This window comes from Nerophis ophidion, linkage group LG04 (assembly GCF_033978795.1).
Source record: "Nerophis ophidion isolate RoL-2023_Sa linkage group LG04, RoL_Noph_v1.0, whole genome shotgun sequence".
Lineage (NCBI taxonomy): Eukaryota > Metazoa > Chordata > Actinopteri > Syngnathiformes > Syngnathidae > Nerophis > Nerophis ophidion.
The window spans coordinates 17,013,490-17,029,327 of record NC_084614.1 but is presented as its reverse complement, the minus strand read 5'-3'; the positions used below and the strand labels follow the sequence as shown (position 1 = coordinate 17,029,327).

Genomic DNA, 15,838 nt, shown 5'->3' with positions numbered 1-15,838 from the left:
CTGACAGTGGTTTTCTGAAGGGTTCCTGAGCCCATCTGGTGATATCCTTTACACACCGAGGTTGCTTTTTGATGCAGTACCGCCTGAGGGAACCAATGTTTGTTATATTATCTTTTACGTGCAGCGATTTCTACAGATTCTCTGAACCTTTTGATGGTATTACGGACCGTAGATGGTGAAATTCCTAAATTCCTTGCAATAGCCCGTTGAGAAATGTTGTTCTTAAACTGTTTGACAATTTGCTCACGCATTTGTTCACAAAGTGGTGACCGTTTCCCAATCCTTGTTTCTGTATGACTGAGCCTTTCACGGAAGCTGTTTTTATACCCAATCATGGCACCCACCTGTTCCCAATTAGCCTGCACACCTGTGGGATGTTCCAAATAAGTGTTTGATGAGCATTCCTCAACTTTATCAGTATTTATTGCCACATTTCCCAACTTCTTTGTTACGTGTTGCTGGCATCAAATTCTAAAGTTAATGATTATTTGCATTAAAAAAAAAGTGTTTATCAGTTTGAACATCCAATATGTTGTCTTTGTAGCATATTCAACCGAATATGGGTTGAAAATGATTTGCAAATCATTGTATTCTGTTTATATTTACATCTAACACAATTTTCCAACTCATATGCCAATAATCAGCAGATTTTTTCATTTATTGATGCCAATAATAAACTTTTTTACGAATTTATTTATACCAGTAATCATCAAAAAGTCATCCTTTATCCCAATAATAAGACCCAAAAAATGTCATAATTAATTTTTGCCTATAATGAACAGAATTGTGTTTATTCATCATTTATTTGTGCAAATAATACACTTTTTTCATAATTTTTTTGTACCAGTAGTCATCAAAGAAGTCATCCTTTATTTATTCCAATAATCAGCAGATTTTTTTTTCAAGATTTATTTATGCCAATAATCAACTTTTTCATAATTTATACCAATAATCAGCAGGGTTATTTTTTGGTATCATTAATTTAATACCAGTCATCAAAGTTTGATCCTTAATTTATCCCAATAATCACCAAAATTAAAAAAAATTATTTCATCATTTATGTATGCCATTAATCAGCTAAATTTGATTTTTTATAATTTATGTATTCAGCAATAAACTTTTTTTAATCATTTATTTATAGCAGTAATCATCAAAAATAAATCCAATAATCGGCCCCAAAAAAAATCATAATTTATTTAAGCCAATAATCAGCAGAATTGTTTTTATCATTTATTCATGCATCCATCAAATCATCAATCAAAAAAGTGTTAATTTTAATTAATTCCAATTATCAGCAAAAAGAACAATTTCATCATTTATTTATGCCAATCAGCAGAATTGTTTTTTTTTCATCATTTATTTATGCTACTAATAAACTTTTTTCATTGTTTATATCAAAAATTCATCCTTTATCCCAACAATCAGCCCATTATTTATTCCAAGAATCAGCAGAATTTTTTTTATTCATCATTTATGCCAATAATCAACGTATTTCATCATTTATTGATACCAGTAATCATCAAAGAAGTCATCCTTTATTTATTCCAATAATCAGCAGAATAGGTTTATTATCAACATTTATTTTTGCCAATTTATGCAAACTTTTTTCATAATTCATTTATACGAATAATCAGCTGAATAGTTTTTTCATAATGTATTTATGCCAATAATTAACTTTTTTCATCATTTATTTATACCAGTAATCATCAAAGAAGTCATCCTTTTTCTCTTCTAAATATCAGCAGAATTGTTCAACATTTATTAATGCCAATAATCAACCTATTTTCATAATTTATTAAAACCAATAATCAGCAGAATTGTTTTCATCATTTATTAATACCAGTCATCATCAAAAAGTTGTATTATTAATCTATTTTTCATCATTTATTTAAAACACTAATCAGAAAAGGAAATTATCCTTTATTTACAGTATGCCAATAATGAGCAACATTTTTATTTTTTTCATATTTTTATAATTTTATTTTTCATTGTTTTTATACTAATAATCAGCAAAACATGCATATCCTTTATTCAGACCAAAACTCATTTCTGTTTGATAAAAAAAGAATTCATATTTATCTAATAATTATTTAATGTTGTTGACATATTTTATCTATACCAGTAATCACCAGAATTGTTTTTATATATTAATAACTTATATCTATTTAGTATTTTTTCCATATTTTATTTATACTAGTAATCAACAGACTTTATTTTTTATTCATTATTTACAATAATCAGCAAGAAAAATCCTTTGTCTATACCAATAACTAGGGAAAAAATCATCTTTTATTTACAGTGTCCGTATTTTTCATCCTCTATTTACTGCACCAAAAATCAGCAGAAGTTTTTAAAATAAATAAATAATTCATACCAATAATCCATATTTTTCATTCTTTATTTACAGTGTACCGATAATTAGCAGAATTAATTTTTTTTTAAAATAATTTACTTCCATAATTCGTATTTTCCATCTTTTGTTTACAGCATACCAATAATTAGCATAATTTTATATATTTTTTATAAATAACTCATATACCAACAGTCCGTACTTTTCGTCCTTTATTTACAGTATCACCACAAGTTTTTTTTTTTTAAGTAATGTATTAAAATAAGCCGTATTTTTCTTCCTAGATTTATACCAGTAATCATCATAATTGTATTTTCATTCTTTTATGATACCAAATCAATTAAAAAGAAATTCATGCCAATGGCATTTATCTTTTATAAAAAAAAAAAGTATCTTTATTTAATAATTATGTAATATGTTTTCCATATTTTATTTATACCACTACTCACCAGGATGTATTTTTTTTAATAAATAATATATATTCATTTAATAAAAAAAAAAAATCCCATATTTTAATTATACCAGTAATCATCAGAATTGGTTATATTCTTTATTCACAATAATTATGCCAATGACGTTTATTTTTTATTAAAAAATAATTTATTCATACCACTATTCATCAGGATGTATTTTTTTTAATAAATAATATAAATTTATTTAATACAAACAAAAAAAAACATATTTTATTCAAACCATTAATCAACAGAATTTGTTATACTCCTTATTCACAATAATTATGTCAATGACATCTATTTTTTTTTTTTTAATAATTCATATGTATTTAATAATGCTGTAATATTTTTGCCAGTTTTTATTTTTACCACTACTCTTTTATGATCCGCTACCCGGATCATTCCGTATTCTTGTTTTGTTCCAGTTTTGTATCATATATAAGTAAACATTGATTGATTGATATTCTGTTGTTTGACGTCCTTAGTCCCTGTTTTAGTCTGTTTCCATAGTAACGTATTATCTTCACCTGTTTTGCTGATTACTGCCTTGTTTAAGCCTGCCCCTTTTGTTCATTCCTTCTCGGATCCTAATTTGCATTTTGCAACAAGTGACGACTGCTTATATATATATATATATATATATATATATATATATATATGTTTATACTCGCTAGCTTTCGCGCTACGCCTTTATTTTCCCCTAGCTCTCATGCTAGTAGCTTTTGTTTTGCCTTTTGTGCCCTTATGCCAGTGATCTGTTCATTGTCTGTTTATTAGTTTAATAAATCTTCATTTCGTACCATACGCTGTGTTCTTGCCCGACCGCATCCAAGAAGGAATGAATCCAACAACACCATGCCCACCAAACGTCACATACTCGTCAGAATGCATTTTTTTATGGGTAATATATATTTATTTAGTACAAAAAAATCCAATATTTTATTTATACTAGTAATCATCAGAATTAGTTATATTCTTTATTCACAATAATTATGCCAATGACATTTATTTTTTATAAAAATATTTTACATGTATTTAATAATGATGTAATATGTTTGCCATTTTTTTTATATATATACCACCACTCGTCAGGGTGGATTTTTTTTAATAAATATATATTTATTTAATACAAAAAAAATAATTTATACCAGTAACCATCAGACTTTGTAATATTCTTTATTCACAATCATCATGCCACTGACATTTATTTTTTATTTAAAAATATATATATTTATTTAATAATTATACACTTGCAATATTTTATTCATACCAGTAATCATCCATCCATCATCTTCCGCTTATCCGAGGTCGGGTCGCGGGGGCAACAGCCTAAGCAGGGAAACCCAGACTTCCCTCTCCCCAGCCACTTCGTCTAGCTCTTCCCGGGGGATCCCGAGGCGTTCCCAGGCCAGCCGGGAGACATAGTCTTCCCAACGTGTCCTGGGTCTTCCCCGTGGCCTCCTACCGGTTGGACGTGCCCTAAACACCTCCCTAGGGAGGCGTTCGGGTGGCATCCTGACCAGATGCCCGAACCACCTCATCTGGCTCCTCTCCATGTGGAGGAGCAGCGGCTTTACTTTGAGTCCCTCCCGGATGGCAGAGCTTCTCACCCTATCTCTAAGGGAGAGCCCCGCTACACGGCGGAGGAAACTCATTTCGGCCGCTTGTACCCGTGATCTTATCCTTTCGGTCATGACCCAAAGCTCATGACCATAGGTGAGGATGGGAACGTAGATCGACCGGTAAATTGAGAGCTTTGCCTTCCGGCTCAGCTCCTTCTTCACCACAACGGATTGGTACAACGTCCGCATTACTGAAGACGCCGCACCGATCCGCCTGTCGATCTCACGATCCACTCTTCCCTCACTCGTGAACAAGACTCCTAGGTACTTGAACTCCTCCACTTGGGGCAGGGTCTCCTCCCCAACCCGGAGATGGCACTCCACCCTTTTCCGGGCGAGAACCATGGACTCGGACTTGGAGGTGCTGATTCTCATTCCGGTCGCTTCACACTCGGCTGCGAACCGATCCAGCGAGAGCTGAAGATCCCGGTCAGATGAAGCCATCAGGACCACATCATCTGCAAAAAGCAGAGACCTAATCCTGCGGTTACCAAACCGGAACCCCTCAACGCCTTGACTGCGCCTAGAAATTCTGTCCATAAAAGTTATGAACAGAATCGGTGACAAAGGACAGCCTTGGCGGAGTCCAACCCTCACTGGAAATGTGTTCGACTTACTGCCGGCAAGAACCAAGCTCTGGCACTGATCATACAGGGAACGGACCGCCACAATAAGACAGTCCGATACCCCATACTCTCTGAGCACTCCCCACAGGACTTCCCGAGGGACACGGTCGAATGCCTTCTCCAAGTCCACAAAGCACATGTAGACTGGTTGGGCAAACTCCCATGCACCCTCAAGAACCCTGCCGAGAGTATAGAGCTGGTCCACAGTTCCACGACCAGGACGAAAACCACACTGTTCCTCCTGAATCCGAGGTTCGACTATCCGACGTAGCCTCCTCTCCAGTACACCTGAATAAACCTTACCGGGAAGGGTGAGGAGTGTGATCCCACGATAGTTGGAACACACCCTCCGGTCCCCCTTCTTAAAGAGAGGAACCACCACCCCGGTCTGCCAATCCAGAGGTACCGCCCCCGATGTCCACGCGATGCTGCAAAGTCTTGTCAACCAAGACAGCCCCACAGCATCCAGAGCCTTAAGGAACTCCGGGCGGATCTCGTCCACCCCTGGGGCCTTGCTACCAGTAATCATCAGAATGTATTTTTTATATAAATGATATAAAACAATTTATAGTAATTATGTAAATAAAACTCCCGCTTGAACAAAAAGAGTTGACAGGAAAAATATGTCACATTTTGTTTACTTATACCCACGTGATCGTGTGGGCGGGGCTTAGCTGCAATAGCGGAAGCAGAGGTGTTTTTTTTTTTTTTAAGATTGTGGATTGTTTATTATTTTATTTATTTATTTATTTTTTTTAAAGCATTTTCTTTTATTTTGTTCTTTTGCCGAACGAATTGTGGCATCAAACATTTGCCACTCGCTTATGGATCTGTGTGTCCATCCGTTTACATCTCCATCTTTCTCCGGCCTTCTGTGTGTGTGTGTGTGTGTGTGTGTGTGTGTGTGTGTGTGTGTGTGTGTGTGTGTGTGTGTGTGTGTGTGTGTGTGGGTGTGTGTGTGTGTGGGTGTGTGGGTGTGTGTGCGCGTGGCCGGCAGCACACTGCCCCCTGCTGGTGACAAACAAGGAGTGTAAAGGACAGCTTTTGAGTATGAGAAGTGTCCCACTTTTGTTGCATGCTGACCTTCTGAGTGCGTGTTTTTTGGAACGTGTGCATGCGTGACAGCACCATATTTTAATTTCAGCATGCTTGTTCAGTTTAAAATAAATAAATAAATAAATACAAAATAAGGGGTGCAGGAGGAGATTTGGCCTTGGAATAGAGTTGTGAGAAAGTTGTTGCTGTTGCTAAGAGATCAGATGGAAAGTTTTGATGTAAACATTCATCAATTTAAAAAAAAATGACTTGAGAGAAATGATGAAGATGCGATCTTCATCTATCTGTCTCCAAAATACACTTTGTTGTTGTCGTCGACCATGGGTCAGCCTTTTTGGGCCTTCTACACTTCATTAGGCAATCAACAGGCGCTCATTTTAACACGAAAAGACGCACGATTTTGAGAAGATGCTTGAAGTACACACTCTTTAAAGAACACTTTCATTAAGTGCAGTATATGCACAGCCACGATTTTACACTTTATACATATATATATATATATATATATATATATATATATATATATATATATATATATGTATATATATATATATATATATATATATATTTGCATCATAGCTGTAATGTATCAGTTGTTTGCTTGACAGTTTCAATATGATACATCACATGGTTTGCATATTTTCTTTCCGAAATGGAGTAGATAGGAGCAGAGCTTACATCCTACCCCTTTTCACTTCATAGCAATTGTTAACACATATGTTCACCACCTGTTCTCACCTTGTAACACAATTTACAACAATCCATAGAAAATACACTACTTGCCTTAATAAATGCTTAAAGGGGAACATTATCACCAAACCTATGCGAGCGTCAATATATACCTTGATGTTGCAGAAAAAAGTCCATATATTTTTTTAACCGATTTCCGAACTCTAAATGGGTGAATTTTGGCAAATCAAACGCCTTTCTGTTTATCGCTCTTTTTAGCGATGAGGTCAGAACGTGACGTCACCGAGGTGACACACCCGCCATTTTCATTTTCACATTACAAACACCGGGTCTCAGCTCTGGTTTTTCCATTTTTTCGACTATTTTTTGGAACCTTGGAGACATCATGCCTCGTCGGTGTGTTGTCGGAGGGTGTAACAACACTAACAGGGAGGGATTCAAGTTGCACCACTGGCAAGAAATCTGCCGCCAGACCCCCATTGAATGTACCAGAGTGTCTGCACATTTGACCGGCGATGTTAAGACAGACATGGCACAGAGATGTATGGATAACCTGCAGATGCATTTGCAACAATTAAGTCAACGAAATCACAAAGGTGAGTTTTGTTGATGTTGTTGACTTATGTGCTAATCAGACATATTTGGTCACGGCATGACTGCCAGCTAATTGATGCTAACATACTACGTTAATCGATGCTAACATGCTATTTACGCTAGCTGTATGTACATTTGAAACTAGATACCCACATTTAATGTGAAACAAACACTTACCAATCGACGGATTTAAGTTGCTCCAGTGTCACAAAATGCGAAAGTCCTGATCGTTTGGTCCGCACATTTTACCGGCGATGCTAATAAGGCAGCCATGCTATGGGCCACTTCATTAGGTACACCGACGCTATGGCCGGATAGCATCAATAGCTATTAGATCAATAGCTTCAATTTCTTCTTCAATTTCGTTTTCGCTATCTGCCTCCATACTCCGACCATCTGTTTCAATACATGTGTAATCTGTTGAATCCCTAAAGCCGCTGAAATCCGAGTCTGAATCCGAGCTAATGTCGTTATATCTTGATGTGGTAACCGCCATGTTGTTTGTATTGGCAGCCCTGTATGACGTCACAGGGAAATGGACAGTGGTTTCAAAGATAGCGAAAATAAGGCACTTTAAAGCTTTATTTTGGGATATTCCGGGACCGGTAAAATTTTGAAAAAAAATTCAAAAAATACAACAAGCCCCTGGGAACTGATTTTTATTGTTTTTAACCCTTTTGAAATTGTGACAATGTTCCCCTTTAAATCAGTCATTATAGTCAACAATATCGTATTTTCAATCAATTGAAGATGTTTATCATAAATCTTCCTGTGCTAACATCTTTCACTCACTGAAGAATCCATCTTCCCTTGTTTGTCGCCCCCTAGAGAAACAACGAGCCGTGTCCTCCGGCCCAGCAACGGGCGCCATCATCGGAGGCATCCTTGGCGCCCTCGCCGTCCTCGCCGCCATCGTGGGCCTCATCTTCTTCATCCGCAGACGCCGGGACGACGCCGAGTGAGTCTGAGAAGGGGTAGAGGAGCGAGAGGGAGCACCATTCAAACGCAAACTAATGGAGTCCTTGATCCCGACAAGTCCAGTTTGATTTGGATCACATGATCCCACGTGTCACCTTTCCACTTACGCCACCTTGTCTCTCGTCCAATCAGGGGGCCCCCCAAGCACAAGCCCCCGCCGCCGGTGAAGAGTGGCGGCTCCACCGAGCTGGTGAGCGTTTACCGGCTGTCAATCAATCAATTCATGACTGTAATGGCGTGTCCGTGGAGGGATCATGTTAATTGATTAGAGGCTATAATTAGCAGTTTACATCATCTTCCTCGCAGTTCAACAAGCCGTCGGAGCCGCCCTCTGCCACCGAGATGGCGCCGCTCAGCCCAGGGGACGTCTACTACGAGCCCACGGGGAGTGAACCAGTCAGGGTAACACACACACACACACACACACATACATACACACACACACTTCAATTAGTCTTATCAGAACCCATCCGTCTATCCATTTTCTACCGCTTGTCCCTTTGGAAGTCGCGGGGGGTCGCTGGAGCCTATCTCAGCTGCATCCGGGCGGGAGGCGGTGTACACCCTGGACAAGTCGCTACCTCATCGCAGTCTTATCGGAACCTTTCCTGCTCATTATGGTCGCAGGGGTATCAACCCGGAAAAGACACAATTAGAATGTAAACAGCACAATTCAGATTGTACTTTATTTTAGTCAATATTTCTGCATTTGTATTGTTATTAATGAACAAAGATCCTAAAAAGTAGGACCGTCTCACACTGTAAAAAAAATGATGCGGCCTAAGAAAAAGATTGCCCCATTGGTACAGTTTTTGTGAGTTTATCCATCCATCCATTTTCTACCGCTTATTCCCTTCGGGGTCACGGGGGGCGCTGGAGCCTATCTCAGCTGCATTCGGGCGGAAGGCGGGGTACACTCTGGACAACTCGCCACTTCATCGCAGTCTTCCTGCTCATTATGGTCGCAGGGGTATCAACCCGGAAAAGACACAATTAGAATGTAAACAGCACAATTCAGATTGTTCTTTATTATAGTCAATATTTCTGCATTTGTTTTGTTATTAATGAACAAAGATCCTAAAAAGTAGGACTGTCTCACACTGTAAAAAAAATGAAGCGGCCTAAGAAAAAGATTGCCCCATTGGTACAGTTTTTGTGAGTTTATCCATCCATCCATTTTCTACCCCTTATTCCCTTCGGGGTCGTGGGGGGTGCTGGAGCCTATCTCAGCTGCATTCGAGCGGAAGGCTGTGTACACCCTGGACAAGTCGCAACCTCATCGCAGTCTTCCTGCTCATTATGGTCGCAAGTGTATCAACCCAGATGTAAACAACACAATTCAGATTGTTCTTTATTATAGTCAATATTTCTGCATTTGTATTGTTATTAATGAACAAAGATCCTAAAAAGTAGGACCGTCTCACACTGTAAAAAAAAATGAAGCGGCCTAAGAAAAAAATTGCCCCATTGGTACAGTTTTTGTGAGTTTATCCATCCATCCATTTTCTACCGCTTATTCCCTTCGGGGTCGCGGGGGGCGCTGGAGCCTATCTCAGCTGCATTCGGGCGGTAGGCGGGGTACACTCTGGACAACTCGCCACTTCATCGCAGTCTTCCTGCTCATTATGGTCGCAGGGGTATCAACCCGGAAAAGACACAATTAGAATGTAAACAGCACAATTCAGATTGTTCTTTATTATAGTCAATATTTCTGCATTTGTTTTGTTATTAATGAACAAAGATCCTAAAAAGTAGGACTGTCTCACACTGTAAAAAAAATGAAGCGGCCTAAGAAAAAAATTGCCCCATTGGTACAGTTTTTGTGAGTTTATCCATCCATCCATTTTCTACCGCTTATTCCCTTCGGGGTCGCGGGGGTCGCTGGAGCCTATCTGAGCTGCATTCGGGCGGAAGGCGGGGTACACCCTGGACAACTCGCCACCTCACCGCAGTCTTATCAGAACCTTTTTTGCTCATTATGGCCGCAAGTGTATCAACAAAAAAAAGACACAATTAGAATGTAAACAGCACAATTCAGATTGTACTTTATTATAGTCAATATTTATGCATTTGTATTGTTATTAATGAACAAAGATCCTAAAAAAGTAGGACCGTCTCACACCGTAAAAAAAAATAACACGGCCTATGGAAAAAAATGGCCCTATTTGTACAAATGTTGTTATTAATAAAAGTTTGTATCATTATTGTTAATTATTGGTAATAATCCTTGTGTTATTAGTATAGTGAGTATTTTGATGTGCTCGCTCCAACAGAACAATGGCGGCGAGACGTCGGGCGCCCTGAACGGAGGCGCTCCTCCGCTACCGGACGACGACGACTACGACCTTTCCTCGGCCGACCACCACCAGCCCGCGCCGGCCGCCAACATCGCCCGCGGCGAGAGCTTCGTGTCGCCGGCCATGTACGTGTAACCGCCACCGGGGGGTTGGGAGGGGAGGGGGTTGGGGGAGGGGGCACTCTCTGACTTCTGACACTTTGGAGTCAAAAGTCACACAAATTTTACGTTGTGTGACTTTTAACGGTCTAACCGCATTAGCATGACGCGTCTTGTTTTTGGTGGTCGTGGCGCCCGTAACAGTACAAAGACACGCCCCTCTTTACTTATCCTGTCAAAGAGGCTCACCTGAATGCCATCAGCACTAATTAGGTTTCATTAGGGGTTTTTTTTTTCCCTTCTGTTCTTTTGTACAAACACACACACACACACACACACACACACACACAATGGAATGTAACACAATGGACACTTTATTAGGTACAGCGTCTAACGCAGGGGTAGGGAACCTATGGCTCTACAGCCAGATGTGGCTCTTTTGATGACTGCATCTGGCTCTCAGATAAAATCTTAGCTGACATTGCTTAACGCGATGAGTGATCACAATGTTAAAAATACCGTTCAAAATATAAAACATTCTCATGCATTTTAATCCATCCATCTGTTTTGTACGGCACAGGTCCCCAACCACCGGGCTGCGGTCCCGTACTGATTGGTACCGGGCCGTGGCCCGATTGGTACCGGGCCGCAGAAGAATTTTTTATTCATTTTTATTTAAAAAAAATATATATATATTTTTTTTATTTATTTAATTTTTTTTTTTTATTAAATCAACATAAAAACACAATATACACTTACAATTCGTGCACCCACCACAAAAACCTCCATTTTTCATGACAAAAACGTCCCTTTTTCATGACAAAGGAAAAAAAAGAAAAAAAAATATTTTTTTTTTTTATTAAATAAACATAAAAAAACACAATATACACTTACAATTAGTGCACCAACCACAAAAAACGCCCTTTTACATGACAAAAACGTCCCTTTTTCATGACAAAAATTATTTATGTATTTATTTTTTATTTTTTTATTAAATCAACATAAAAACACAATATACACTTACAATTAGTGCACCAACCACAAAAACCTCCCCTTTTCATGACAAAAACGTCCCTTTTTCATGACAAAGAAAAAAAAAATGTTGTGTTTTGTTTTTTTTATTAAATCAACATAAAAAACACAATATACACTTACAATTAGTGCACCAACCACAAAATCCTCCCTTTTTCATGACAAAAACATCCCTTTTTCATGGCCAAATTTATTTTTTTTTTTTTTTTTTTTTTTTTTTTTTTATTAAATCAACATAAAAAACACAATATACACTTACAATTAGTGCACCAACCACAAAAACCTCCCTTTTTCATGAGAAAAACGTCCCTTTTTCATGACAAAGGAAAAAATAACTTTTTTTTTTGTTTTTTTGTTTTTTTTTATTAAATCAACATAAAAACACAATATACACTTACAATTAGTGCACCAACCACAAAAACCTCCCTTTTTCATGACAAAAACATCCCTTTTTCATGGCCAATTTTTTTTTTTTTTTTTTTTTTTTTTTTTTTTTATTAAATCAACATAAAAAACACAATATACACTTACAATTAGTGCACCAACCACAAAAACCTCCCCTTTTCATGACAAAAACGTCCCTTTTTCATGACAAAAATTATTTATGTATTTATTTTTTATTTTTTTATTAAATCAACATAAAAACACAATATACACTTACAATTAGTGCACCAACCACAAAAACATCCCTTTTTCATGACCAAATTTTTTTTTTTTATTTATTTTTTTTTTTATTAAATCAACATAAAAAACACAATATACACTTACAATTAGTGCACCAACCACAAAAACCTCCCTTTTTCATGACAAAAACGTCCCTTTTTCATGACAAAAATATATATATATTTTTTTTATTTTTTATTAAATCAACATAAAAAATACAATATACACTTACAATTAGTGCACCAACCACAAAAACCTCCCTTTTTCATGAGAAAAACGTCCCTTTTTCATGACAAAGGAAAAAATAAAAATTTTTTTTGTTTTTTTGTTTTTTTTTTATTAAATCAACATAAAAACACAATATACACTTACAATTAGTGCACCAACCACAAAAACCTCCCCTTTTCATGACAAAAACGTCCCTTTTTCATGACAAAAATTATTTATGTATTTATTTTTTATTTTTTTATTAAATCAACATAAAAACACAATATACACTTACAATTAGTGCACCAACCACAAAAACCTCCCCTTTTCATGACAAAGAAAAAAAAAATGTTGTGTTTTGTTTTTTTCATTAAATCAACATAAAAACACAATATACACTTACAATTAGTGCACCAACCACAAAAACCTCCCTTTTTCATGACAAAGAAAAAAAAAATGTTGTGTTTTTTTTTTTTTATTAAATCAACATAAAAAACACAATATACACTTACAATTAGTGCACCAACCACAAAATCCTCCCTTTTTCATGACAAAAACATCCCTTTTTCATGACCAATTTTTTTTTTTTTTTTTTTTTTTATTAAATCAACATAAAAAACACAATATACACTTACAATTAGTGCACCAACCACAAAAACCTCCCTTTTTCATGACAAAAACGTCCCTTTTTCATGACAAAAATATATATATATATTTTTTTTTTATTAAATCAACATAAAAAATACAATATACACTTACAATTAGTGCACCAACCACAAAAACCTCCCTTTTTCATGAGAAAAACGTCACTTTTTCATGACAAAGGAAAAAATAACATTTTTTTTTATTTATTTTTATTTTTTTTTTATTAAATCAACATAAAAAACACAATATACACTTACAATTAGTACACCAACCGCAAAAACCTCCCTTTTTCATGACAAAAACGTCCCTTTTTCATGACAGAGAAAAAAAAATAAAAATGTTTTGTTTGTTTATTAAATCAACATAAAGAACACAATATACACTTACTATTAGTGCACCAACCACAAAAACCTCCCTTTTTCATGACAAAGAAATTTTTTTTTATTTTTTTTTCATTTTTTTATTAAATCAACATAAAAAACACAATATACACTTACAATTAGTGCACCAACCACAAAAACCTCCCCTTTTCATGACAAAAACGTCCCTTTTTCATGACAAAGAAAAAAAAAATGTTGTGTTTTGTTTTTTTTATTAAATCAACATAAAAAACACAATATACACTTACAATTAGTGCACCAACCACAAAAACCTCCCCTTTTCATGACAAAAACGTCCCTTTTTCATGACAAAGAAAAAAAAAATGTTGTGTTTTTTTTTTTTATTAAATCAACATAAAAAACACAATATACACTTACAATTAGTGCACCAACCACAAAAACCTCCCTTTTTCATGACAAAAACATCCCTTTTTCATGACCAAATTTTTTAAATATTTTTTTTATTTTTTTATTTTTTTTATTAAATCAACATAAAAAACACAATATACACTTACAATTAGTGCACCAACCACAAAAACCTCCCTTTTTCATGACAAAGAAAAACATTTTTTTTTTTTTTTCATTTTTTATTAAATCAACATAAAAAACACAATATACACTTACAATTAGTGCACCAACCACAAAAACCTCCCTTTCTCATGACAAAAACGTCCCTTTTTCATGACAAATTATTAAGCGTTGACCGGTCCGCGGATACAAAAAGGTTGGGGACCACTGTTATATGGCACCTGTTAAAGTAATACCAATGTTATCAAAAATAATTAGACACTTATTATACTCTAAAAATGTTGGTCTTACTTAAAACATGCACACATTTAATTGTAATCAGTGTTAAAAAAATAGGATATGGCTCTCACGGAAAATTATTATAAAATATTTGGCTTTCATGGTTCTCTCAGCCAAAAAGGTTCCCGACCCCTGTGCTAACGGGATCCAAAATGATAATTAATGCTCCACTTGTGAAATGTATGAAATATTCAGTTCATTTAAATCGCAAGAATTAAATCAAGTTTATTCATGAACACATCGCCAAATGAGCATTGTTATGGTTGTTTTTTTTTTTTTCAATTGCTATTGGATGGTGTCCCTAATGAAGTGTCCGGTGAGTGTAAGAGGGGAAAATACTGCCATTACATTGGATGTCAACATTGTACCAAATGACCAATATTGTAAATAGTAATAATATTAATGATAAGGATCAATACTTGCTGGTGTAAAAAGTGCATTAGTCGTTCTCGGTGCCTCTGCAGAGGGGATGGAAGTGTGATCAAAGTGTTTTATTAACAACTAAAGTGTGTTGACCGTGTAAAAAAAAATGTGTGTTTATGTAACCATGCATGGCATGATGGCTGGCTTGTTCTCTCCCAAAGCCTTATTCATTTTTTTATTATTTTTTCGTTTTTTATGGTGCCATTTAAAAAGTAAATGCTAATCATATGAAGAAGCACAATTTTGATTTTAGCAGATTTTTATTTTTTTTTACCCACAATGCTCCAAGAATGTCCAAAGTACGCCGGTTACAATACAACTTTTTCTCTATTATGATTTTTCTTTATGAAATATACAAATACATCTTTAAATAATTACCTAAATGTGTCATTACATAATAATTGGAATTAAACGCATAAATGTGTTATTAAATGCAGTTTACTTTAATTAGAAAATATTATTTAATTCATTATTGATTTCATGATTTGATTTATAATTTCACAATTGAAATCCTTAAGTCAGAAAATAATTAAATCAGGAAATATTAAAAACCACGGATAATCAGGGATCCACTGTACTTGACCTTCAATGTTATGTTTTTTAAATTCAAAAATAAAATTTAATGATTTCAATCATTTTAAGTTTTTAATTAAATAAATAAATGTGTTATTAAATGCAGTTTATTTTATTTACAAAATATTATTTAATTCATTATTGATTTCATGATTTAATTTATAATTTCACAATTTAAATCCTTAAGTCAGAAAATAATTAATTAAATCAGGAAATATTGAAAACCACGGATAATCAGGGATCTACTGTACTTGATCTTCAATGTTATGTTTTTTAAATTCAAAAATAAAATTTAATTATTTCAATAATTTTAAGTGTTTAATTAAATAAACACTTACAATTATT

General features: G+C 35.3%; 1 protein-coding gene across 1 annotated transcript in view; it reads left to right on the top strand.

The window, feature by feature from the left end:
* The window catches only part of LOC133551028 (nectin-2-like), a 499,757-nt gene that overhangs the window by 483,317 nt on the left and 602 nt on the right, over positions 1-15,838 (top strand). Inside the window, exons 7-10 of the mRNA XM_061897289.1 lie at positions 8,219-8,348; positions 8,501-8,558; positions 8,675-8,770; positions 10,642-15,838. The exon at positions 10,642-15,838 is cut by the window's right edge and continues 602 nt beyond it. Coding sequence (XP_061753273.1) covers positions 8,219-8,348; positions 8,501-8,558; positions 8,675-8,770; positions 10,642-10,800 — 443 coding nt within the window. The 3' untranslated portion in view covers positions 10,801-15,838. The remainder of the gene's footprint in view (positions 1-8,218; positions 8,349-8,500; positions 8,559-8,674; positions 8,771-10,641) is intronic.